The 27,126-nt window shown below is 40.7% G+C and overlaps 1 protein-coding gene across 3 annotated transcripts in view; it reads right to left on the reverse strand.

The window, feature by feature from the left end:
• Positions 1-27,126, reverse strand: part of gpm6bb (glycoprotein M6Bb) — a 167,701-nt gene that overhangs the window by 53,978 nt on the left and 86,597 nt on the right. Inside the window, exon 1 of one of the 3 annotated variants that reach the window (XM_048540258.2) lies at positions 14,978-15,417. The exons of 1 other annotated variant lie outside the window; for it this stretch is intronic. In XM_048540258.2, coding sequence (XP_048396215.1) covers positions 14,978-15,041 — 64 coding nt within the window. In that variant the 5' untranslated portion in view covers positions 15,042-15,417. Of the gene's footprint in view, positions 1-14,977; positions 15,418-27,126 lie in introns of those variants that run through there. One more of the 3 variants, XM_048540260.2, reaches the window with a different exon arrangement.

The following is a 27,126-nucleotide window of genomic DNA, read 5'->3' on the forward strand; positions in this document are numbered from 1 at the left end:
AATATGACAGTGCAGAAAATGTTTACAAGAATTGTTCCAGGGAGCAGAAAACTAAGTTATGAAGATATTATAGGACTCTTCCTTGAATAGAAGGGGGCCAAAAGCAGATTGTTGAAGCTTTTAAACTCATGACAGAGTAGATACGGAGAAACTGTTTGCAGTCTTAAAAAGGATCAAGAATGGCAGGGCACAAATTTGAAGTAATTTGCAAAACAAGCAAATATAATATAAAGAGAATTGTTTTACACAGTGAGTGGTTTGGGTTTCAAATGCATTGCTTGCAAGTGAGGGCAGGGTCAGTCAAGGCATTGGATAATCAATGAATAGAAACAAATGTGCTGGGTTTCCTGGGAGAAGGCAGAAGAATGGCACACAGTTACAATCCTCATTCAGAAAGCCAGCATAGACATAATGGGCCAAATGGCCTCCTCCTGCACGGTGACAATTCTGTGTCTCTATGGTCTTAGATTTCATGACTGTTTCCAAATTGTGTTTTCCTTTAAAGTACGCCAAAACGGCTGTCCAGAAATCCATATATTTTCAGCTGTGGCCAATCCAAAACTTCCTCTGTAAAGAGATTCTGCAGTACATAAACGAGGAGATTAGGGAGGGAGAAATTAGAAATTTAGAAGACTCAGCCCTGTTTCTATTTCCGTCTGAAGCACAATTCTGCAAGTTGCTGTCATTGATGTGTGCTATTTGGAACACAGCAAGCAAGGGTTCATGGATCAAAGGGTTCCTAATGGGCTGTAGGTCTTCGTATCTCGTAATATTCACGCAATCAAAAACAAAAAAAAAAGAAACTTTAAAAAATAATTTATCACCGTGCTATTTTTCTGGATTTAGGATTTTTAAAACGATATTTTCAAGTTTTGTTACTCAAAATAACCATGACCTTGTTTTGTCTTACAGAGGGTGGGGAGGCAGAATTGTTTCTTACTGTTTATAATGCATTGTTTAAAAAAGGCCCCCCAAATCAGTATTTCATTATCAAACGGCTCCACACGCTCATATCCTTGAATGTCAGGTTACAGTTCTCGGCACAATGGCCTTAATTTTGTGACAATCAATGTCATTTGTTAGGGGTGAGAGTATTATCAAATGGCTGATGATGCAGGGGAAGAGTGGCAATTCAGAGAAGAAACCCAAAGTGGCCTGAACAATATCATTTTGCCTCATATTCTAATTCACAATCACCCAAAAACCTCGATTCGGACCAATTTGTTTCATCGCTATTAAAGGTAAAAAAATTGTTTGCATGCTTTTGATAGTGGCTCCTTTTGATTTCAGCAAGATAGTGGGGTAAAAATATACCCACATTTTGAGAAGAGTGGGAGCTCTGCCAGATGCGATACAGTAGGAAAGGATGGAGAAGAGATGATTTTGGAAGTTGTAATATTTGTCTTTTTGCTGATTTTCTCCCATGGGTGCAAACTGTTGTGCAAGAGTCTCTTAACTCTTTGTAATCTGAGATAAGTGACCATTCTTCACCTGTGAGAAAGAGTTTACAGACTGCTTGATTATTGATAATATGACAGTCAAGTCCCAGTCCTGTGACCATTCACACTGACTGATGTTCAACTAGGTATATCTTTTCTTGTTAAGCACTTTGAAACACAGGTAAGCCAAGAGTAAGAAATAATCCCTTAGAATGCCTACAGCATGGAAACAGGCCATTTAGCCCAACAAGTCCACACTAATCATCCGAAGGACATCCCACCCAGAAACATCACCTATCACCCTACCCTATCCCTGCACTTCCATGGCTAATGCACCTAGCCTACATATCCCTGGACAATATGGGCAATTTAGCACATCTTTAGACTGTACCTGGCAGAAACCCACACAGATAGGGCCAGAATGTGCAAACTCACACAGACAGTCGCCCGAGGCTGGAATCGAACTTGGAGCTCTGGTACTGTGAGACAGTAGTGTTAAGTACTGAGTCACCACGCCACCCCTAAATCCTTTCACTGAGAGTTGCTGGGGCCAACTCTAGTGTACTGAATGGTTTCCTAATTACAGCTGACTGGGATTAAATTTAATCAATTGGGTCTGACACTAAATCACCCAGTCTTTCCATCCAAACAGCCGCCAAGCGAATAAAATATTTCAGATGTTTTAAGTAGCGAAGCCCATATGAGGAAGAGTTCATTTCTCACCTGTACTACCAGCTCCTCACAATAATAAAACAAAAGGAACCACTTCACAAAAATTGGCTGAATGGAAGTTAAAAAAAAAATCAGTCTTTTCAAAAGTACAAACTGAAGTATCACTAAGGGTTTTCTGAGAGTCAGTTTTATGTAGCCACTACCTTTAATCTTATCTTTGTTTTTATATAAAAGTTGAAAAACGTTTGAGGAAGTGAGTCAGAGAGGCCCTGTTATATTTTAGCACATGCCATGCAGCTAACAGAACAGGCCCTGCTCTTCTGCTCAAATACAGGAGGGGCAGCAAGGTGCACCAGTGCAAACAGACCCTTATCTCCCAGCTTAAATCCCACGTCCGACAGCTGGTTCTTACAGAAACTTGTGAATGTCACTAAATTGACAGAAATGCGCCTTTTCTTTATGGAAAACAGACATAGTTACATCTATGTACAGCCAGCACAAAAACAGGCCATTCAGCCAAATTAGTCTATGCAAATCTTTCAGCTCGACACAAACCTCCTCCCACCACACTTTGCCTAATCCTATCAACAGATCTTCTATACTCACTTTCCCATTACTGCCCTGACAATCCTGTACTTGGGTAATTTCCTGTTACATCTTTGTCACTCATCTTTGTGTTGGCAAGTCTCACCTTCTGACCACATTTTGGCTAAAGAAATTGCTCCTGAGTACCCACAGGGTTGATATTTATGATCCTTAGTTCTGGTCTCACCATTAAGTATAAATATCTCCATAATTACCTTGTCCCTTCAGAATTTCAAAGATCTCCAAGCTGTCACCTTCTGCTTTCGCTTTCCCAGATAAGTAGTGCCAAACTGTTCAGCCTTTCCTGTTAGGCACATTCTTTCGGTTCTTGGGCCATGCTTCTAAATCAATTTTATACTCTCTCCGGTGCACCTAAGTATTTTCATACTACAAAGTCCAAATAGTAGCTGGTTGACATCTAATTCATTGAAGCATGGATGGATTTTAACATAATGACCCAAAATGGTCAGAAAAATATCTGACTTGGACAGTAATTGTATTTATCAGGGTTAGCAATGATATTTGCTTCTTGACATCAGAGCACTGACAGGCTTGTATTTCCATTATGCTCATGGTACTACAATCACTATGGCTACATCACGAGCTGACATAGAGACACACATTATTAATAATTTAAAAGCTGAATGATGAGCAAAGTTTAAAGTTCAATCAGTAAAAACCACATTGTCTCATATTATGGCTCAGAATTAAATGTATGTACACCTTACTACTTCCAATAAGTGTTTAGAAGTTCAGTAGTTACTGACAAAGTGTAACTTGAGACAGATTTTAAGACACAATAAAATTGGACGATACATGCACTTTGTTACAGTCATAACTATGGCATCTGATTGAGAATGTATGGATGGACAGGAAATCCATTCTTACCCTAGCTCCTTCCATAAGACAGGCTTCCTCACTTTTGTTTGCTCTACTAAAAGAAGTAAAATAGAAACAGACAGAACTGCCAAGGACTCAGACTTTTCTCTGTAATTTCCTGGGTATAAATGGCAAAGCTTCAAGATGCCTGACCAAGCCCACATACCACATCATTCAAACTTGGCTTGTCATATTCCCCTCATATTTCAATTCATACATTGTCCAGACATTAGAATCAGTTGACAGCACAGCTATCAGTGCTGCTGGGACATTACACCAGGATCCACACTGTTTGGGCGAACAATGCACTGTGGGACCTTGCCTGCTTTCAGCTTGGGAAGCTGTGCACGCAGCACTCTTCACCTATTGTTGGTGGCTCAATCTCTTCAGTACTGCAGCACACTCGGAAAATATCACCAGAAACTGTCAGAAAAATGCTCTGTTTGTCTCAAATCTTACACACAGTTTGCTCCTGAAAGCCCAGTCTGAGTTAAACCACCTGCCTTCACTGACATCATCCTCCTATTGCTTTATTTAAAGACTGAGTTCCACCTTCTCCAAAGGAGACAAGTTTAGAAAGTGTTCTAACAGAAAGCAATTGACCTACAAAATTAATTCTGTTTATCTCTCCACAGATGCTGCTAGACCTGCTGAGTATATCATTTCATTTTCATTCAGCACCTCATTTTCTGTTTTGGGACCTGCTTTCAGCACAGCCAAACTATTTATGGTTCCCATTATTAGCTTTTCTCTTTCCCTGGTTTACTATCATCCAACTCTTTGTCTGCCTAACGTTTGATCTCTGAGCTCCATCTCTACTTACCTGTACCATCCTCTACCAAACCTGCCAGCCCTTGTCTTGAGCATACACCACATCTTTGCCTAGCTACATCAGGTCTGAAGAAACAACACTGGACTCAAAATGTTTACTCTGCTTTCTCTCCACAGATGCTACCAGACCTGCTGATTTTCTCCAGAAGTCTTTGTCTTTGTTTCAGATTTCTAGCATCTGCGGTTTTGTTTTCTGTTATTATTGCTGAGCATTTTTGAAGTTTTCCCAGACTACATGTAGTACGAGCAGTAGTGGCCTAAAAACTGAAATGCTCTTGTTAACCTATTTCTCATAATTCAAAGCTAGTCGTGTGGGTCATGGTATTTAATCAACAACATAAACAACGTGGGCATTTAGTGCTAAAGTACATTAGTGAATAATGTGAAAGAATCAACTGTGTGTAGAAAAAGGAATATACTGTAACCAGACCTCATGGTATAAATTTCATTTACATTAACAGTTGCGTCTTTGGTGTATAATAACTGTTACCTCACCTCTTGCCATCTTGTACATCTCTAACTTCCTTCACCCAATTCATGACCATTGCCTCAATGCGCTAGGTTTGTTACATTAAATGTTTAAATGCAAACTGCTGCACGACTTTGAGGGAAGAGATATAACTTTATTCAAAGAATAGGTTTTAAAGACAGATTTGTATAACAACGAGCAGGAGAGGGGAACTAATTGGTGGTCGCTTTCAACAAGCCTCCTTTGTTCTCCTTGCACACTGCAAAGTTCTCAGGTTAGAGGAACCACATTTACCAAGCTTTTTGGACAATCACATATTCGTGTCACAACCATTTCCTAAGCTTCCCTTTACTGTAAATATAAACTGTCCACTGAAGCAATGGTTCCTCTATGCCCACTTGAACAATCCAGCTTTGCAATATGACAGACAGGGTAATCAGTTCCAGATGTCACCATAATTGTCTCTCAAAACGAAACCCTAAAAGGTGGGGGAAGGGCTGAAAGGAAGGATTATAAACCAGACATAATCACAGCTGATTTGTACGTTAAACAGTTTATTTACATGCAATATGGGAACCAAACAATCTTTGTTACTGAAAGGCAACTCAACAAACCTGTACACTAAGAACGATCTTCATTTCAACAGTATCTTTATAAATGAACAGGCTACCGTCTGGAAATTTTCACTGGCCTGATGAAAAACAAAACGGGATTTAACAGAAAAAGGTGGCTGGCAAACAAGTTACAATTTGTTCCAAACACTTTTTATTCAGCTGCGCTTGTCAAAGTCATTCATGCAAATTAAACTAATCCTGGATGTTTCCTGAGAAGCAGTAAAATGTACTGAAATTACTGAAATAAAATGTGGAAAACTTTAGTATTTGGCCTGCTTGCTTATACAACTATTCAATTCGAAAAATCACTAGCATTTTCCAAATGAATGTTAATACCAGAGACCAGTGAACTGACAACATGCAGCCGGTAGCACGACTAAACACTCATGACCTAATTACTCAAACATTCGTCAACCGAGCAGAGAGCTAACATTTACATTCAACAAAAGCATTGACATAGCTTCAAATGTCCTTCAGGTAAGCTCAGGCCAGGCCTCAAGGCGTTCCTTGAATGATGTTTATTAACATGATATACACGATAATTAATACACATGGTAATTTGGCAGCGGGTATCTTCGCCTACAGCTGTTGCAGTTCCAATCTTAGAGCAGAGTGTCTGCCACGTCTACCAGGACCACACTTCCATCAGAGCATACTTCTGTCTCTCATCTGCATTTTTAGGAAATAATCAATAAATAATTCATCTCTGCAACATGGACTTTCAACCATTAGTCACTGAGTAACTACTTTAGTCTATATTGTAGGCTTCACATATTAACACTCAGATACTTTTCAATTCAATTTTCATCCCTCATTCACGGTACCATTTTATTTCCAACAGTTATGATCTAGAAGCCCCAGTTTATTGTGAAAGACATCAGCTGAATCACTCCCTTGTGAACAATGATTCTTTGAAGATAATTATTTCTGTCAGCTTATCAAAACAAATCGTATGTTAATTGATAAGCTGTAGCAGCAAAAATGCCGCACACACTGAACCAGATAAACGTATGACTAGGAAATGTTTGTTAACAAAATACCAATCTTCTTTTAAGACTGGGATTCTTCAGAGTAGAGGTACCACTATAGGTAGTGTTCAAACTTTAACATCAGCATTATGAAGCAGTGATTAGAAGCTAATGTTCTGGATATGTAGAGAGATTCTGTTTGCTGAAAACACAGAATTGTCTCCTCTTCTTCAAAGATTGCTTCCCAAGGGAGGACAATCTTTACCTTTATGTGAAAGAAGAGAGCGTAAGAAGAACACAAATCGTTACAGTAAAACGCTCCCTTTTTAAAAAAAAACCAACTTTACGCAAAACTGCTAAATTGAAAACAGCTGCAGTGGTTTCTGTACTTGGAGCAGTGAAAGGCCGATAGTCTGCTCAAAGAGGTGCAAAAAAGATTAGCTGATCAACAAAGAAATTTATTCACTTGTCTTGATTAAATCAACACTTTAAAGACAAATAAACAAAAGATAAAAATATTTGGGTGGACATGGTTGAATTAATAGGAGAATGAATGTTCAAGGCCGTAAGAGGTAGGAGCGGAAATTGGCTATTCATCAAAAAGAATCTGCTCCGCTATTCAATGAAATCATGGCTGATTTGATAATCTTCAACTTCATCCTTCCAGCCTTCTCACATACCCTTATTCCCTTACTGATTAAAAATATGTCTGTCTCAGCCTTGAATATACTTAACAACCCAACTTAGTAACCCTCTATGATCAAGAACTCCACAGATTCACTACCCTGTGACAGGAAGAAATTCCTCTTATCTCGATCCTATCTGGCTGACCCCTTATTCGGAGATTAAGCCCTGAGGTGCGAGACACTTCCACAAGGAGGAACAACCTTTTTGATTCTACCCTGTCAAGTAGAAGCCCGACTTAATCAGCCTCTCTCATAAACAGTCCTTCCATATCAGTTATCAGCCTAGTGAGCCTGATCTGGACTGCCTCCAACACCAATATATCTTTCCTTAGAGACGATGATCAAAACTATTCACAATATTCTAGCTGCAGTCTGGCTAGTGCCTTGTACAGTTTTACCAAGACTTTCCTTTCTGCACCATTTCCTTTGAAATAAAGGTCAACATTCCACTTGTCTTCTTCATTACTTGCTGAACCAGTATGCTAACTTTTTGAGATTCATGCATGAGGATACTCTGCAGTCTTCTGCAATCTTTTTTTCCATTTAAGTAGGCCTGCTTAAATCTAGTATGCAAGCTGAATAATGGAGGAGACTCCCTTACCTTTGGCCCTTTGTCATATCCTTTTGGATTTTAAAGAATTCCCATAGCATTGCATTGTTCCTGAGGATTGCATATAGTAAATACTGGGTGATAGACTATAAAGAATCATTAGGGGAAGTGGGGATATCTGAGGGATGCTGGGCTGCAATCTCTGAGAACAGGGATGGGCTTTTTAACCAACCTGCTTCCACCTCTATATTTTTCTGCACATAGACACACATTGCAAAAAAATGCATTTTGAATGTGAAAATTGTTTAAAAAGGCAAAAGCCCTTGAGGAAAGTCACACTTGGGTTGATGAAGCTGGAAAACTGCATAGGTTAGTCATCACCCAGTCTGTATGAAAGCTATGATATGTACAGATGAGCTAAACCCCCTTCCAATTCAGTACAAAGGAGCTCTCTTCAGAAAGCCAGCCTGGTTTCTCAGATGCTGCATCAGCATAGACAGGCCTATTCCTGTTTGATCTCTTTGTCGTCATGAGTGCAGACGAGATAGAAAAATGAGCATTCTTAGATTCAGATTCAAATGGATCTGAAAGTGGTGGGCAGACTGAAATCTAGTGCTGGCTTAATAATGACAGTATTTTTATATAAAAACACAGGAATCATATGGAAAACACCCACTCAACCGCAGAACAAACACGTACATCTTGTCTGAGCTCATGAGGTTAAATCAGATGACCTTCCCAACACATGAAACGAAAACCTATTTAAAGGTCCAGATTGCATCAATATTTCTTTGAAATGTGGCAGACAAGATCTCATTGAAAGGAAAATGAATATTTTCACATGTTTCACAGTAACTGGAAGTTGTCTGAGAAAATGTTGTGTGAACCAGGCTAATTTATTTATTCCAACACCAGAACTGAAATAAAACATCTGTCTAATCAACACCTGAACTAGGAAGTGGGATTAACATTTCAGCTGTGTTCAACCTGCTGTGTATTTCCAGAATGCTCTGCTTTCAGTTTAGGTTTGCTGCATTTGTGTGACATTTTTGTTCATTTCTCGGATCTATTCAAACCTTGGCTCGGATCAGAAATGTCACATCTGGCTGCTGATTTGAATGGTGGCCTTGGCTTTGGGGATTTGGAGGAAACCAGTCCAGGCATAATACTCATTCAGCACACCCAGTGAGATCATCCATTTCCACATGATCGGGGTGGGGAAGTATGAGAGTTGGAGGAGAAAGAATATCTTCTCCAAGTTGAATGGTGTTGCGCAGTTTTGATAGCCAGAAGCAGTTTGCGGGAACATCTAAACAGAGAAGCCACCCTCTTCATTCATCTGTCTCTGAAGTACAGTGAGCATCACCACGTTAGCAGATATGATTCATTTGGACACTCTTAACTTTGGGACAACTTGATCAGTTTAGGTTGAACCCAGGCTCAACTGCAATCATTTGAGTTTTACACTTTTGAGAATTCATTTAAGGTGTTTTAAGCTGTTCATAATTTCAATTTTTACAGCATCTTTCATAACCTCGGGATCTTCCAAATTGCTTTACTCCTGTTGAAACTGTGTTGCAATGTAATTTAGGGAAGGTGGCAACCCATTTGCACTAAAGAAAGGTCCCAAAATTAGAAATGCAATAAAAGTCTAAATAATCTGTTTCAGGTGTTCGCTGAAGGATAACTATTGGTCAGGACACTTGTAAAATCTCCCTTGCTGTTCTTTGAATAGGGCCATGGGATCTTCGATGTACAGAGTAGGAAAAGTTATTAAAAACTAGTTTTTAAAAATTGTGAACATTGCGCCTGAATGTTACATGAGCGCACAGTTTACATATGGAAATCAGATGCAGTGTATAACCAAGTGGTAGAAATCTGTGAGACAGCTTGTAAAGATTCTCTATTGATACTACATATATATTGAATGTATTAATTGTCTTAAACTTTCCTTGCACTTCCTGGCATCAGGCTGCTAATGTAAAATCCTATGCCAATTATTTATGCAGCAACGGAAATTGCTTATGATTCCCTGCCATGCTGTAATTACATCAACATCCTGTTAGAGATGGTGCAGCAGCATCACTTGGGAGCAAAGGTATTATTGGAAGTTGACAGGGTATGGTAGGCAGTTTTAGTTATAAAGATGAAGAAATGAATTTTTAATAAAATATAATATTGGGGATTGAATAGACGACCTTACAGCTGGGACACATGGCTGATCTATTTGGGCTTTGAATTCCACAATCTCATCTACCACTAACGATTGAAAACAGCTGAAAGTAATAAGCCAACCTCAGTTTAATAAAACCCTTGCTCAAGTATATGCCATTGATAATGTAAAGAAATGGGAATACGTTAATACTTTTAATGGTTGGTGAGGCGTCTTCTGGAGTGCTGTGCGCAGTTCTGGTCACCCTGTTATAGGAAGGATATTATTAAACTGGAGAGGGTTCAGAAGAGATTTACCAGCATATCGCTGGGAATGGAGGAGTTGAGTTATAGGAATAGGCAGGATAGGCTGGGACATTTTTCAGTGGAGCGTAGGTGGTTGTGTGTTGACCTTAAAGAGGTTTGTAAAATCACGAGGGGCACAGATATGGTGATATAGCAAAAGGTCTTTTCCTGAAGGTGGGACAGTTCAAAACTAGGGAGCACATTTTTAAGGCGAGAGGATAAAGATTTTAAAAGACTTTGATGGGGGGGGGGGGAAAGAGGGCGGTAGTATTTTTCTAAACAAAGAGAGTGGTTATTGTGTGGTGTGAAAAGCCAGAGGAAGTAATGAATGCATTGTTTAAAAGAAATTTGGATAAGCACACAAATAGGAAAGGTTTGGAATGATACATGCCACACACAGGCAGGTGGGACTAGTTTAGTTTGGACACATGGTCAACATGGACTAGTTGGACCAAAAGATCTGTTTCCTTGCTATGTAAGTCAATGACTCTATAGCCATTAAGTTGTGTAAACAAATAGCTATTCTCATTGTAACCTTCAAAAGTACAGCATATTATTACACCCTTTTAAAACTGTCAATTATTCCCCCAGACAGCTACTGTCAATACATCATATTTTTTGGAACTCAGAAGCATTCATAATGACCACAGTCATCAAAATATCAGCTTCCCAACTCCAGAGGTTGAAATTGAACAAATACATTGGATCTTCTGCAACTCAAAGCAGATTGTTTGTAAATCGATGGGGGAAATCCAATGCTTTCCTTTTCCTTTTCAACTTTTCAAAAGCAGGGCATCTTTTTCATACAATCAGAGCTGTCAATTACATGATTTTCTACATTTTTACTGCATTGTGGCACATTTTCCAATTCAAACTTGTCCTGTATTCCATTTCAACACTTTCACAATGTTTGTCAATATAGCAGCTATATTATCTTTGCAGGACAGAGCATAACGATTAACCACTGAGGTAAAAATACATCTACAATGCAAAACACTTTACTTTTCACAATGTTTCCATTCCCTTGGAAGGCTTCCCAGCTGTCACAAATTCCCAGGGTGCCACATTTTTTAAAAAGGTTCTAAAACCCACACTGGAACATGTACATAGTGTGTGTGAAAGAAATACAAAATTTCCCATGGTCCTCACAACAGTGACCCTAACCTCAAAAGTAATGTATGTGTGGGTAGCAGGTAAATCTTTCCTGACCCTTGGGAAGGCCTTAGAAAAATGTCACTGGTTTGGGAAGGCACAAAAAAAAACTGTTCGACCATCTATAAAAAACATGAAGTCAATATTTCATTACCGGTTTCATTTCTCCATTAGTAGACAAAATCACAGTAACTTGACTGAAATCTATACACATTTAATTTCTGGTGACCTGCTTTATGACTGGTTGTAACAGAGTAATTTCATAGTCCAGAGGGCAACTTTAATAAGCAAAATTCAAATTCTTTACCCACGTTATGTAGAAAATTATGGCATATTTGACCACAATTGCAACAATGCAATAAATAAAACCCTTGCTGGGTTAGGGAGCCTTGTAACTTCTGATCTTGTTCCCAAGTTGCGGTTAATGGAAAAAAATGCAATTAGGAAGAGCACTGGAAGGCCACAAGTAATGATGTTTTTGGTACCCTTGAAAAATGTGGTTTTAAATACAACTTGGCTTTGGTATTAAACTCTGTATTTAATTAGACTGTTTACCAGTAACAGCTTGAGTTATTCTGCATTATCAGTTATAAGGCAATATTAAAGTGAGTTTCATCTACCTATTGACCATTGCCAGTTATTGGGTGACTGCAGCCTCCCACAGGGCCGAGTGCCTAGCGAGGGAAGACCACATTTGCTGTCTGGGGGTGGTGCGGGCGGGGGCGTAAATCAATGAGGGCCTTTGACAGCCCTAAGCACAGTGTTATCCCCTGGCAGCTACCGTGATGAGGAGGCAGTAACAGGAGTGAGCCTTCCTGCAATGCACTCTTGGCTACGTAGGGCCTACAACTATTTCAGCTGTGGGCACAAGTACCCTTATTCTAAGGAAAATCACAGAGCAACACAAGCATGAAAACCCTAAACTGGTGGACACTCCCTTTTCTTTCCTGTTTGAAGCACTTGGGAACTCCATATTTCTCAGTGGCTTCTGTAAGGACAATTGTTCTTTAAATGTTAAGCTGCACTTCGTGGCTCTACAGAGGCACCATCAGGGGATCAGATTGTACGTAATAACTTATATTTATAAAATGCTTTCAACATAATGAAAAGTCTGAAGGCCCTTGTTAACGTTTTAAAGGAGAGGCTTAAAACAAGAAAACAAGGTTGAGAAGTGCGAGAGGGAATTCCAAAATTTGTGGCCTCCTCACTGAAGGCACAAACGCCAAATGGTACAGCAATTATAACTGGGAATGGACAACAGGCCATAATTACAAATGTACAGATATCTCTGGTGGTTGTGGGCTGGAGGAGATTTGACAGATAGGGTGGGGCAAGGTCTTCGAGGGAATTTGAAGTTAAGATGAGGAATGTAAAATTAATATGTTGCATGACAGAGTATTGCAAGACACACAGGGCTGTAGGTCCCAATGTCACAAAATCCCATCCCGCTCCTAACTAGATTTCATGGATTGAGACGGGCAAGTTTCCCAACAAGTGTATAACCCCTGCCAGGAACGAGGCAAATGTAATAGATTACAAATCACTCAGATGCAGGAACACTCAGTTATTACTGGTCAGGCACTCACAGAAGGAAACAAAAAGTACCATTGAAATTAGGGGTTGCATTTTCAGGGACATAGGAAAATCCTAAAAACCCCATTAAAATGTCAGCTGGACCCAGATGCAGAAAACCTGGCCCTGTTTCTGAGATCAACATTTTTGCCAGTGCAGGGCAAGGAGCAGAATATGTATCAAACAGGGTTGAAGCCTGAGCTCAGCAGGTCTATTTGAAATCAGTGATAATGGGAACTGCAGATGCTGGAGAATCTAAGATAATAAAATGTGAGGCTGGATGAACACAGCAGGCCCAGCAGCATCTCAGGAGCACAAAAGCTGACGTTTCGGGCCTAGACCCTTCATCAGAGAGGTCTCTGATGAAGGGTCTAGGCCCGAAACGTCAGCTTTTGTGCTCCTGAGATGCTGCTGGGCCTGCTGTGTTCATCCAGCCTCACATTTTACTATTTGAAATCACTGCAGCTTTCAAACAAACTGCAGAATGGCTGTTGCAAGGGTCTTAACCTGCTGTGTGGGAGTCATAAACTAATGAAGAAGATAAAAAGGCTCTTGAGCAGGAAGAAAGCTGCAAGTTTCAGAGTTAAAAAGCTCAACCTTGTTGGACACCTTTGAAACAATGCCAATAGAGTTCTTTGTTGACATTTGCCCAAGGACTAGTATTGTAGATTGAGGATCTGTGTTGGAACGTGAAGAATATGGACTAGAGGGATTTCCAGCTTCGAAAATAACTGCAACATGAACGGAGGCAGGACTTTTAAGCCTGTTTACTCACCTGCCCTGCAGGTACCTACACTCTCTCCTCGAGGTCCAGCAGCCCGAACTCTCACACACACCCTCTGCTTGCATCCCATAGCAACAATTGTGCTTTGTCCTCAAGCACGAAATTTTCAAAATCAAATTACCTGCCTTGGTACCCAAAATCCTCCCTCTGGTTTCAGGAACAGGATTCCTAAACCTAAAATAGTGGGCTAGGAACAACCGAGCTGGTAGCCTGTAATGACACTCAAATAGCAGAAGGCTGATGAACGCACTTTGATAATTAACCAGAAAATATCAGACAACACATAGTGACTGACTGATGTGAGGTGCGATAACACACAAAATAACAGTGGAAAATCAATTTCAGTACATTGAAAGAATGTTTACACATGCAATGGAAACCACCCTGTCACTGCATGTAAAGTTAACTGGAAGTAGTATCAATGGGTCGCAGGAACTTTAATGAATCTCATTTTCTTGGTTAAAGCAAATTACCTGGTTGTAACAGCAGATTCCTAACATACTGAAACACATAGCAGGAAAATACAACAGCATTTGCACACAAAACCAGTTCGGGTGTTGGAATTTTAATAACATCCTGCATAATTCTCTAGAGAGGCTTGTTACATTTAAATTGACTATAATTAATTGACACAAAGTTTAAGTTTAAAGACACCAAGAAGTATTTATAGCTACAAGAAAGATGCAACAGCCACTAACCACAGTGAAGCTATTTGCAATATTTCAGGCAATTATACGGTTTATTTATATATAAACATTTGTTACTTAATCCGGCAGGATTACTGGTTTCAAACCCTCTAGGTTGAATTATGCTTTACAGTACATTAAATTAAAACACTCAGTCTCTCCCAATATACATCCTGATGATGATGAATATTGTACTGACAACCTCCATTTCGCAAAGACTTATTCTGACTGTTGAACCCATTACTGACTGGTAATATATTAAATCAAAGACAGTAGCTTGCGGCGAGAGATGCAAGAGTGCACTAGATTTATTGAGACCCACGAAATGGTGAATTGGATCTCATCGATCAGCTACAACATGGTTACTCCTGAAAAGCCTCTCTCTCTCCACCATGACATGTATCAAACATGTGTGAGCAGACAAAACAATAAAGGTCATTAATGGACATTTAGATGAGCATTCAATAACATTTAAAGCATGACTTAATTTCTATAAAAACTGAAGCCGCAGTAAAATGGCAACATGAAAATTCAGAGCCACAAACAAATCATAGGCAGTGTTTAAAACCCCTTCGTACGCAAATGGGTAAAGCCCCATAAATGGCTCCGAGCTGAGCCGCTGTGGTACGGTACCTTTGCTCTCTTGGCTTGCTTCATGGTTTTCCGCGGTGGTTGTGGTTTCCAAGATAGGCTTCATTCTATACACAAAGACAAATTCAGAGACAACGCTTTCTTCTCTCTGGTGTCTCTTTGTTTTCCTGTCCTTTTCTTCTTCACCTTAAATTCACACAAGGGCAGTGACTGAGCTGCTCTGTGCAGCTTCTGTAAAACACTGTTTTATTTTCCCAGAGATGCAGAGGTCTTGTCAGGTTTGATTTTACTCAACTCACTGGTCCATGAAGATTTCTGCCAGCGACTAGTCACAATACACGTCACTGAGGATTCCACTTATAAAAACAGCTCTTCAGAATTAAAATTCAGTTCGAGTCCCTGCCCAATTACAGTTTAAAAGTACATTTCTTCATCCATTGCCTGTTCTCTGAAATGCCCTGAATAAAATGACAATGAACTGCATCATTGAAGACTGGATTGATTACATCATAAGAGAGTTTCAGTGCACAATGAAAGGGAGCCCATCCACTCACAGCAGCCACAAAGCAAACCCCATCATGTGCTGTCTCGGGGGAGAATGCATATCCACCACACAATGGGAAGGCCACTTTTCTCAAAGGGTACCATTAAATCGTGCTGTGAATTTTTAAACTTCTGCCAATTGTCTTTTTGCTCTTCAAATTTCCATGCAGCACTTGCTGCTGGATTTTGATTAACTTTATATTTACAATAAATTCAGAAATCGCAAAAAGTATGCATTTAATTCTGAGGACAATGAAAGCAGAAGTGTAAAACATAAGTTGTTTGTGAATATATTTCCTTAGCTCAATGAGCATTCCAGATCAACTAAAATGTATTAAAATGTTGTGACACAATTATTCATAAATAAAATCTCATTCTTTTCTTTGTTCATATCCAACGTAGCCAGGTCCTACTTGACTGTGATTCTGCTGGAAGTCTTGGTGCCCAGAGATTGTGAGCTGGGTAACAGAACATGTGAACTGGCCAACCAATACAAAACCTAAATGTTGTAGTAGATGTGTAACATTCTGTTCAAGGAGACTTTCTGGTCCTTTGGGAATCCCCTAACCTTTTCTTTCAGGATTGATTTTACACTCTACCCTGTATTCATCCCAGTTGATTACAATGGAGAGTAAAATCATGTTGGATGAAAAGCAAGCATTGCACCAGTTCCCAATATTTACATTAGGTTAAAATTGACTACACCCCACCTCTGCTTTCCTGAAAATCTTGACATTGTCTAGTGATGGTCTTTCAAAATTAAAATGGGATGTAATCACTATTCCTGTCTCAGCCATTTATTGCCTAGCCTCAATTGCCCTGGAGAAGGTGGAGGTAAGCTGGCTTCTTAGGCCCATGTGGTCCATTTGGTGTATCATAGAGTCCCTATAGTGTGGAAGCAGGGCTATTCAGCCTATCAAGACTGCAGTGACCCTCCAAAGGGCATCACAACCAGACTCCTCCCCTACCCTATCCTTGTAAGCCTGCATTTCTCATGGCTAATCCACATAGCCTGCACATCATGGTCACAATGTGCATTTTAGCATGGCCAATCCACCTTACTTGGACATCTTCTGGCAATGTAAACCCACAATGCAGTGAAGGAGAAGTTCTAGAACTTTAACTCAACGAAAGAGCAGTGATATATTTCCAAATCAGGGTAATGAATGGTTTGAAGGGGAATTTGCAGGTGGTAGCATTACCACGTTTCTGCTGCTCTTGTCCTTCCACATGGACGTGGTCGCAGGTTCCGAAAGAACAGTCTAAGGAGCCGTGGTGAATTTTCTGCAGTGTATCTTGTAGCTGGTACACTGTACTGCTATTGAACATCAGGGGGAAGTCAATGTTTGAGCATGTGGTGCTAATCACGTAGATTGTTTTGACGTAGATGGTGTCAAACTTTGAGTGTTGTTGGAGCTGCATTCGTTCAGGCAAGTGGGGACTATTTTATCACACTCCTGACTTTTTTTTGAAAGATCGTTGACATGTTTTGGGCTTTGGAAGATGAATACCTACTGCAGGATTCCCAGTTTCTGACCTGTTCTTGTGGCCACAATATTTATATGCTTTGTCCAATTCAATTTTTGTCATTGTTAGCTGCGTTTTGAAATGGAATGTTTCAGCACCTAGGGGTTATGAATGGTAGTGAACATTGTGCAATCATAGTAACCATCGCCATTTCTGACCTTTTGACAGAGGAAAAGTCAGTGTTGAAGCAGCTGAAAATGGTTGTGCCAAGAACACAACCCTGAGGTGACTCACCTACAAAAACCACAACTATCTTTCTTTGTGCTTGGTATGAATTCGACCAGTAGGCTGCTTATCCTCTGAATTGGAGTCAAAAGCAGTCAGTCTCACTTGTGCTTTGGAACTAGGCACTTTTTCCATGTTGAACTAAGGCTGTAATGTAGTCAGGAGATAAGCGGCCCTGGCAGAACACTAACTAAATATCTGTGAGCAGGTTATTGCCAAGGAAGTGCACTTTGATAGCACTAGTGATGTTGCCTTCTGTCAGTGCTAGATCAGTTTCTGCGTGTATCACAGCTCCAGCACCAGTTCCTAAATGTGTAATGGTTTTATAACGAGTGTTGACTTAAAGCCCAGATATCCATTAGGAGGCTGAAACAGAGAAATGTTTCTTGATTGACAATTCTAGATCTCTGATCTCTTCTGTCAATTACAGACTTTTTTTTCCCCACAAAAAAAAGAATTCTGAGTGCTTTTAGTTTCTGCTACTGGTATTTCAAGTTCAGCCATGATCTTATTGAATGACAGAGTAGGCTTGATGGGTCAGATGGGGCCTAATCCTCCTCCTTATTTCTTTTCTTTTATGCTCATAAAGGTCAGGATGATTGAAAAATTTATTATCTTATAGTAAGAAGTGCTTCTTTTAAAATTAAAGTAGAAAGGTTTGAATGAATGATGATTTCTTTTACACATGCCTTTGTCATTACAGTGTTTATTGATTCCATTGTGTACTGTGTGCAAAATGGAATAGTTTGGTTTGGAGACTATGAAAGGCCAGAGGGTGGTATTGGAGCACAACCTGGCTTAGAAATAAACCTTTCAAACTTTCCTTACAAATGCCTCCACATACAGACTACAGTTTGTAGCATGGCTTGGGTGACACGAACATTGGCTTTTTGAAAAGTTGGCCTAATTTCATTAAAATTGGGACAAGTCTACCTCTGCTTGGAGTGAACCAAGTTGACAATGCCAGCTCAGAATCCAAATCAGCCTATACCCCTAAAAAGGAACTTCTAAAAATTTAAAAGCCCATAAACTGGGTCCAGATTCCCAGAATTTGGCCATTTGTACCACTGCAGAGTATCCTCAACTCCATAAAAATCCAATCTTATAAAAACAATTACCTGAGTTTCTAAATACAACAATGGTCCCAGCTTCAATATTTACTTGTACACCAATGAAAGAAAACAAAATCCTGTCTCTTTGGTGTATTTGTTTGGGGGGGGGGGGGGGGGGGGAGAGGGGGGCAGGATTTTCAACGTTGTTTTCTTGGACAAGCTAAAATAATGAGTTATGATGTTTGGCTCGCACAAAATAACTTCATTTAGATATTTCTGATGGGTAATGTTCTTATTAAAAGCATTACATCAGAAGGCTACTCTTGCAGTTTCTCTAAACTCTCAAAACATCCAAACATGACAGAAAAGATTGTCAACATTACAGGAGGTGCACAGGACCAACATTCAAATCTTCCTTTTCAACATCAGAGTAATACCTTTCACCCACATCAAGCTACCTGCAGTAAACACAGCCAACCACACCCATGGTTATATTCATATGATTTCCCCCTTTCACCTCCCCAACAATCCTCCATCCAAATGCCCAACCCCACCCATATTTTCTGCCGACAAATCCTTTGTGCATCCGGTAAAAGTCCCCAGTCAAGTTCATGCATCACAAAGTCATATGGAGAATGCTAATTAGTCTTCTGGCTTCACCTGATATAAACATGCATTTTGACTGTGTCCTTAACGCAATAAAGCATTCCAAGTCACTTTGAAAGAATGCTATCAAACAGAGGTTGACACCGAGTCGAATCAGGTAATGTTAGCGCAGGTCACCAAAGGATTAGTTGGAAGTGAACTTTAAGGACAGTGTTCAACGGAAGAAACAGACTTAGAGAGCTGGAGGAGTAGAGGGAGAAAGCTCCAGAGCTTAAGGTCTAGATGCAGACATGGCCACCAATGGCAGAGCAAATAAAAATTGGAGGAGATGCTCAGGAGACCAGAATTTCAGGAGCAAAGCTATGTCACAGGGTTGTGAAGCTGAAGGAGGTTATAGAGATAAGGAGAGGCAAGATCATGGCAGGGTTTGAAAACATGAATGATCATTTTTACCCAGAGATGTTGCTCAACTGGAGCCACTTTCTCACTGGGCACATTGGGTGGTGGTCCATGGAACCTGGTAAAATATAAGCGGCAGAGTGTTGAATGAGCCAGAGTTTATGGAAGGTGGAATATGGAGAGGTAGCCAGGAGTTTGCTGAAATGGTCAAGCTTAGACTTAAGGAGGGGGCTTTCAGCAGCTAGCAATCTGGAGTACAGCAATGTTAGAATGGGGGAAATAGACAGCCCCCTTGATGGGACAGATATATGGCCAGAAACAGGATCAGAGGTTGATGGCAAGGTTGCAAATAGTCTGACTTTAGTAAGATATATGACAAGGTTCCTCATGGTAAACTGGCTACCAAGGTTAAATCAAATGCAATACAGGTGAGAACTAGCCAGCTGGAGACAGAGATAGTGGGAACTGCTGATGCTGGAGAACCTGAGACAACAAGGTGAAAAGCTGGATGAACTCAGCAGGCCAAGCAGCATCAGAGGAGCAGGAAAGCTGACATTTCAGGATTAGAGATAATGCCGAAACGTCAGCTTTTGTGCTCCTGGGATGCTGCTTGGCCTGCTGTGTTCATCCAGCCTCACATTTTATTATTTCAGGATTAGACCCTTCTTCAGAAAAAAAAATTCTAAAGGGTCCAGATCCCAAACGTCAGCTTTCCTGCTCCTCTGATGCTGCTGCTGCTGCTGTGTTCATCCACCTCTACACCTTGTTATCTCATTTGGATACAGAACTGACTCAAAAGGTGAAAGTCAGAGGGTGGTGGTAGAGGTAACAAGGTGTGGGGCTGGATGAACACAGCAGGCCAAGCAGCATCTTAGGAGCAGAAAAGCTGATGTTTTGGGCCTAGGTCCTTCACCAGAAAAAGGTTGTTTTTCAGAGTAGAAGCCTGTGACCAGCTGGGTTGGCACTGGGTCTACTGCTTTTCATTATTTACATAAATGACTTGGATTTGAAGATAGGAGGTATGATTACTAAGTTTGCAGACAGCACTAAAATTTGAGATGTAGTGGACAGCAAAGAAGGTTACGTCAGAGTACAACGGGATCTTGATCAGAAAGGCCAATGAGCTGAGGAATGTTAGATGAAGTTTAATTTAGATAAATGCGAGGTGCTGCATTTTGGAAAGGCAGATTAGGGCGGGGTTTATACACTTAATGGTGAGATCCATTAAGAGACCTTGGAGTTCAGGGTCATAGTTCCTGGAAAATGGAGTCACAGGTAGACTGGGTAGTGAAGAAGGCATTTGGTATGCTTGCCTTTATTGGTTAGTACATTGAGTGTAGGAGTTGGCGGGGGGGGGGGGTCACGTTGCAGCTGTACAGGACATTGATTAGGCCACTATTGGAATACTGCATGCAATTCTAGTCTCCTTGCTACAGGAAGGACGTTGTGAAACTTGAAAGGGTTCAGAAAAGATTTACAAGGATGTTGCCAGGGTTGGAGGGTTTGATCTATAAGGAGATGCTGAATAGGCTGGGGTGTTGGAGGCTGAGGGGTGACCTTATAGAGATTTATAAAATTAGGAGGGGCATGAATAGGCTAAATAGACAAGGTCTTTTTCCTAGGGTAGGGGAGTCCTAAACTAAAGGCCATAGGTTTAAGGCGAGGGGGAGAAGACTTAAAAGGGAGCTGAGGGGCAACTTCTGGAGGGTGGTGCATGTATGGAATGAGCTGCCAGAAGAAGTGGAGGAGGATGGTATAATTACTACATTCAAAAGGCAACTGGATGGGTATACGAATAGGAAGGGTTTCGATGGTTAAAGGCCAAAGGCTGACAAATGGGACTGGCCTTACTTAGGATATCTGGTCGGCATAGACAAGTTGGACTGAAAGGTCCGTTTCGGCGCTGCATATCTCTGTGACTCTAAACGAACGTGGCTTCAGCAAGCAATCTGTATCACGTGACACAGAGAGAGAGAGAGAGAGAGAGAGAGAGAGAGAGAGAGAGAGAGAGAGAGAGAGAGAGAGAAAGAAACAGGAGTCACAAATACATGTGCCGCTGGTTTTATATAACTCTTGAGTGTCAGTACTGTGATGGCTTTGCTGCGAATATTGTCCCGTGGAGGCGCAGTAGCAAAGTGGATGTGGGCCCCATGAGAAAGTGCTGTCTCGGAGCAGCTTGCTGGCCCTGGGTCTTCACGGGTGAATGATCTCTTCAGATCTATTCAGCTCGGCTGTGAATAGATAATGGGAGAGAGCGGCATAGACTCACCATTGAGAGCGTCTCCTATTGTCCTGTCCTTCATCATCATTCATATCGGAACAGTGACATGGGAACAAAATCAAACTTTCTGGGGTAATTGCAGCGCAAATTCTGAGAATGCTGCTCGCATAAAGGCTGGTTTTTATTTGATCTTTTTTCTCTCCCAGAGCACAGCAAATGGTTTGGTGGGTTGGGGGGGCGGGGCAGTAATCTGGCACTGGTGTTGCCCAAATGTAAACTGAAGGAAGAGGCAACTCAAAAATCTTAAATGGAGTCCAAAATGCAAACCTGGTGTGTGTGCCATATATTAAAAAAATAACTGCTACTCCAGAGAATTGAAGACAAAACAAAAAACTGGAGACATTGCCATTTCTTTGGAAAAATTCGCAGCATTCTGAATCACACAAGTCTGCCAACAGGAACTGCTTTTGGCAGACCTTGGCAACAACATCAGTCCAGTTACCAAAACGATTTAGTTTGACAGCATGGAGAAATCTTTCTTCAAATGCACATCAACTAATAGAAAATGCAAGTTACCACTTTTACAACAAATACAAAAGGCACGATGACTGCCTGTGAAATGCTCTTCATAGAACTTAACTGGCACATTAATTCAATGAACGTATTGGAACGCTGGCTGCTTTGAAAAGAAGAATAAGCAATAAAGACACTTGACAATTAAATTTTAAAGTACAGATGAAAATGGATTTTCACACTTAAGCTCAGTCAATGAAGCTGAGGGCAGGTATTAGCTCTAGACAAATAAACAATTTAATTATCCATGAAAAATGCTCCATTTTTCACATGTCAGGCTATCAATAAACATAATAAAGGACTACAGTGGGGTACGTTGACTGTGACATGCTGCTAATTATTAGCATGCATACTACTTTCACTTGAATTTTACCCAGATTTAACTTGGAGTTTTTGGGACTCCAAACAAGTAACTTGAAAATGAACTTGAGCAAAGCTAGATTCGGTGCCAAACTGATGGTACAAATAAATAATTGGACTTTGATTTAAAGTTAAACAGGCCATATTGTCCTTGTTTAACTTTGCTGCATTTCTCATAACAACCCGAAGTTGAAGCATCGGGCTTTAATTAATTGGCTTCCATCGACATCATCAATGGTCACAGCAGGAAGTGTCAAAGGTTAAGTCACTGGGTAAACATTCAGCAAATGGCTACCACTGATCCTAACTTCCACAGATGACAGTGATGGGAGAAATGAAACAGGGAAATTTCCTTGTCTCTGGTGTGTACCCAGTGTTTTCTGCGTCTGACACACCAGCAGCTTTTCAAACAGGTCATACCACCAGCCACGAAGAGCCTTGGTCTAACTTGTGCAAAAATAACAGAAGCTTCTGTTTTTGATAAAGCAAGCAGCGCACGAATGGTATCAGAGATAATGGGAACTGCAGATGCTGGAGATTCCAAGATAATAGCGCACGAATGGTAGTGGAAATATGTAACTTACTTACTCCAAAAAACTGTTGGGCTGAGACAATTAAAATGTTCAAAACCAAAATGTAGTAAAATTAGGTTTAAGGATCACAGAACAAAGGTAGGTAAGTAAAAATGAGCCATGATCTACACCAACTCCAGTAAATCTGTCTCTATACTTTTATGATTTCTGCTTAATTACAAAGACTTACAATCTGGTAACTGAAATGGGCCAGGTGAATACTTGCAACGCACACTCATGGTTATCATTAATCCGAAAAGCCATTTGAAGATTACACAGGCTTTAAAACTGGAATTTGGCAGACGCACAGTCCAATAAATAAAGTGTGTAAACTATAACTTCAAAACCTTGCAAAATATTGGAAACAGAACTCCAGCCAACATCTAGCCTGACATGGCTGGCAGTGCTAAAGATATTTATCTTAGAACATAGGGAGCATGACAATCTCACATCTGCTGCTGATGCCACAGGAGAATGAGTGGGTTGAGACAGTTTCCTCCACCACTAAGCGCCAGAAAGGAGACATGGCAGTTGGCAAAATCTCATTGGCCCAAGGCATTTCGAAAGATATGATGAAATGGAGGAGTAAACTCTATTGTCTGAATGACCTAATTTTGTGTGTCTTATACCATATAGTTTTATGGTCTTATGAAAAGACATGGATTCAATTTAGGCAGGATTGTGAACTTAATGTTTTTTATTATAACATTTTGAATTAATAATAAATTCTATCTCAGTGTCAAGTGTAAAGGACAGTTTTTGATTTGGGCAACAATGGAGAATATTGTTTCAGAGATAATAGGAGCTGCAGATGCTGGAGAATCTGCAATAACAAGGTGTAGAGCTGGATGAACACGGCAGGCCAAGCAGCATCAGAGGAGCAAGAAAGCTGACGTTTTGGGCTTGGACCCCTTTTTTTTCTGAAGAAGGGTCTCAGCCTGAAACATCAGCTTTCCTGCTCCTCTGATGCTGTTTGGCCTGCCATGTTCATCCAGCTCTACACCTTGTTATCGCAGATTCTCCAGCATCTGCAGCTCCTATTATCTCTGAAACAATATTCTCAATTGTTGCCCAAATCAAAAACTGTCCTTTACACTTGACACCGAGATAACATTTTGAATTCTATCTCGGTGTCAAGTGTAAAGGACAGTTTTTGATTTGGGCAACAATGGAGAATATTGTTTCAGAGATAATAGGAGCTGCAGATGCTGGAGAATCTGCGATAACAAGGTGTAGAGCTGGATGAACATGGCAGGCCAAACAGCATCAGAGGAGCAGGAAAGCTGATGTTTCAGGCTGAGACCCTTCTTCAGAAAAAAAAGGGTCCAAGCCCAAAACATCAGCTTTCTTGCTCCTCTGATGCTGCTTGGCCTGCCGTGTTCATCCAGCTCTACACCTTGTTACCTCAATGGAAAATATGGGATCAGTTGTGCATCCCACCCAATTTTAATTGTTCTACAAGTTATCAAACCAGGGACGAGTATTTAGTGTGTGGTGTTGAGGAGGGATTTGTAGATTAAGATGTAAAATCTGTAATTCTCATGTCCTCTACTGTCACCTCCAAAGTCTAAGACAGTTGAGAAAATTGTAACCAATGTCTTCTACAATTTCCACTCATTTTCCATAGTAGCTGTAGATGTATCCTATTTGGTTCTAGTGCCTAACTAACTATAAGTACAGTGAGAAAATCCAATATCACCACCTTTTCAATCTCAAACCCTTCAAAATGTCCGAATTGCTCAATTAAATGTGGGCTGACACAACTGCTCTGGCCACCCGTCCCGTTTACACTGATCCACTTGAGGTTATAGTATGTAGCATAGGTCCCACGAGCTCAGCAAGGATTTGCAGTGAACAGGGTGATCAGCTCTCTTGCCATTGAATCTTTTCTCAGGGTGGAGTAACCATCATCACCCACCATGATAATCTCCAGGCCAAAGGAGACCATTTATGGATCACTCCTTTCATTGACGGTGGGTAGAATTTTCCATTCCCTTGATCAGTTGATGAGTGAGAAAATTGAGAAAACGTGGTGAGAATGGAAAAAATATCACATTCTCAACATTGAGAAATACATTTCCAATTTTTCTTTTGGGCCTTAAATGAATACTAGAGTTAAACAGCACAGAAACAGACCCTTTGGTCCGACTCATTCATACCAACCAAGCTTCCCAAGCTAAACTAGTCCCACTTCCTTGCATTTAGCCCAAAATCCATCTAAACTTTTCCTACTCATGTACCTATCTGAACATCTTTTAAATATTGTAACTGTACCTGCATCTATCACTTCCTCTGCCAGTCATTCCACACATGAACCATCTTCTGTGTGAAAAAGGTTGCCCTTCAGCTGGCTTTCAAAGCTTTCTCCTCTCACCTTAAAAATATTCCTCTTTGTTTTGACCTCCCCCACCCTAGTGAACAGTCCCTTGATATTCACCTTATCTATGCCCCTCATGACTTTATACATCTCGAAGATCACCATGCAGCCACGTACGCTGTCGGGAAAGAAATCCCAGCCGCTCCAACCCATCCTTCTAACTCGAAGCCTCCAGTGCCAGGAGTATCCTGGTACATCTTTGCTGAACTCTCTCTAATTCAATAATATTCTTCCCACAGCAGGGCATCAGAACTGTACACAGTACTCCAAAAGTGGCCTCACCAACATCCTGTACAACCTGTAACGTGATGTCTCAGTTCCTCTACTCAAAAGGTCTGTGCAATGAAGTCAAGAAGCTAAATGCCTTCTTAAACACCTTGCCTACCTGTGCTGTAACTTTCAAAAAGCTATGTACCTGTACCCCTAGGTCTCTATGTTCAAGAACACTTCCTAGGGCCCTACCATTAACTGTATAATAAGCAAGAACTACTCATTTTCCATTTATTTGCATTCCATTATTAGTTAAACTCACCTAATTTCTACAAATCTCCCCTCCTTCCTTTGGAAACAAGACAATGCCAATTCTCAACATGAAAGTCAGACTGGATACCTAGTCCCAGCAGATCTCTGTTTACTCCTCCAGGCTTTCACACAATTCTGTTTTCACCACTGCATCCCAATAGGCTCCACTGGCACTGTCCTCTTCCACCCTTTAACCACATAATTGCATTGGCAAAGCACTAGCCTCGCCACATCATCATGACTGCTTTCAGACCAACTCACACGGCCACTTTGGGGCTCAGGCATTTATGACATGCTTTTGACAGGTTACTGTGAGCAGGGACACATGTTCCTCAGGATACACCTTATTATTCTACGCTTACTTCATTAGTACTCACTTTCCGCTTGTTTGGAGGCTGCCAGCCTCTGTGTCTTGCATTATTTTTCTTTGCGAGAGGAAGAGGCAGGCAGCTTGTCATAGTTCAGTTGAAAGAGTGGACATGTTGCTGTACAGCGCTGTGCTCCATCAATGTCACACCTGCAGCACACATGACACAAACACTGCATGTGCTTCAATAATCAACCCTGTTTGAAAGGCAAAAGACAGCAGTCACTGCTGAGATGAAAGGGGACAACCATCAATTAGGAGGTACAGGGAATCACCCAATTTTAATCCCAGGGACGGCCACAGCCAGAGAAGTGTTTGGTCGCATCAGATTTCGGGATGGGGTCACGGTGTGTCCTGCAGGCTGAGTGTTCCCAGTCCAGGCATAACGGTTAAGTTAGTCAGGGAGCTGTGGAGAGATCAGACTTGAGAAGGAGCAAATGTCCCTTGCAAGGAGACAGAGAGAGGGACTGAACATCATGGAAATGGATGAAAGAGCAGGAAGTTAGAAGGGAGAAGGGTTAGTAGTTTGGGAAGATGAATGGGCGTCAGCTGTTGAATGGACATGATGCATATACTGATGAGAGTTACAATGTGATGTCAACTGTCAGAACTTGTACGTATATTTTCATGTTGCTACAGGCTTGCATTTCTGGAGTTCAGCTAGTAAATGGTGATTTTTTTTCTGTGCGTCTAAAGTTAATATTAACTGGTAAGTACTACCGTGGTAATTTATTTCAAAAACTATTTTTGAATAATGGTTATAGAGTGAATGGACCTTGGTACATCAATGCATTTTGTTTGGATTGTGAGCCAGTATGGTAAATAATGGGCTCTCAAAGGTTTGTTA

Source organism: Stegostoma tigrinum, chromosome 12 (assembly GCF_030684315.1).
Source record: "Stegostoma tigrinum isolate sSteTig4 chromosome 12, sSteTig4.hap1, whole genome shotgun sequence".
Lineage (NCBI taxonomy): Eukaryota > Metazoa > Chordata > Chondrichthyes > Orectolobiformes > Stegostomatidae > Stegostoma > Stegostoma tigrinum.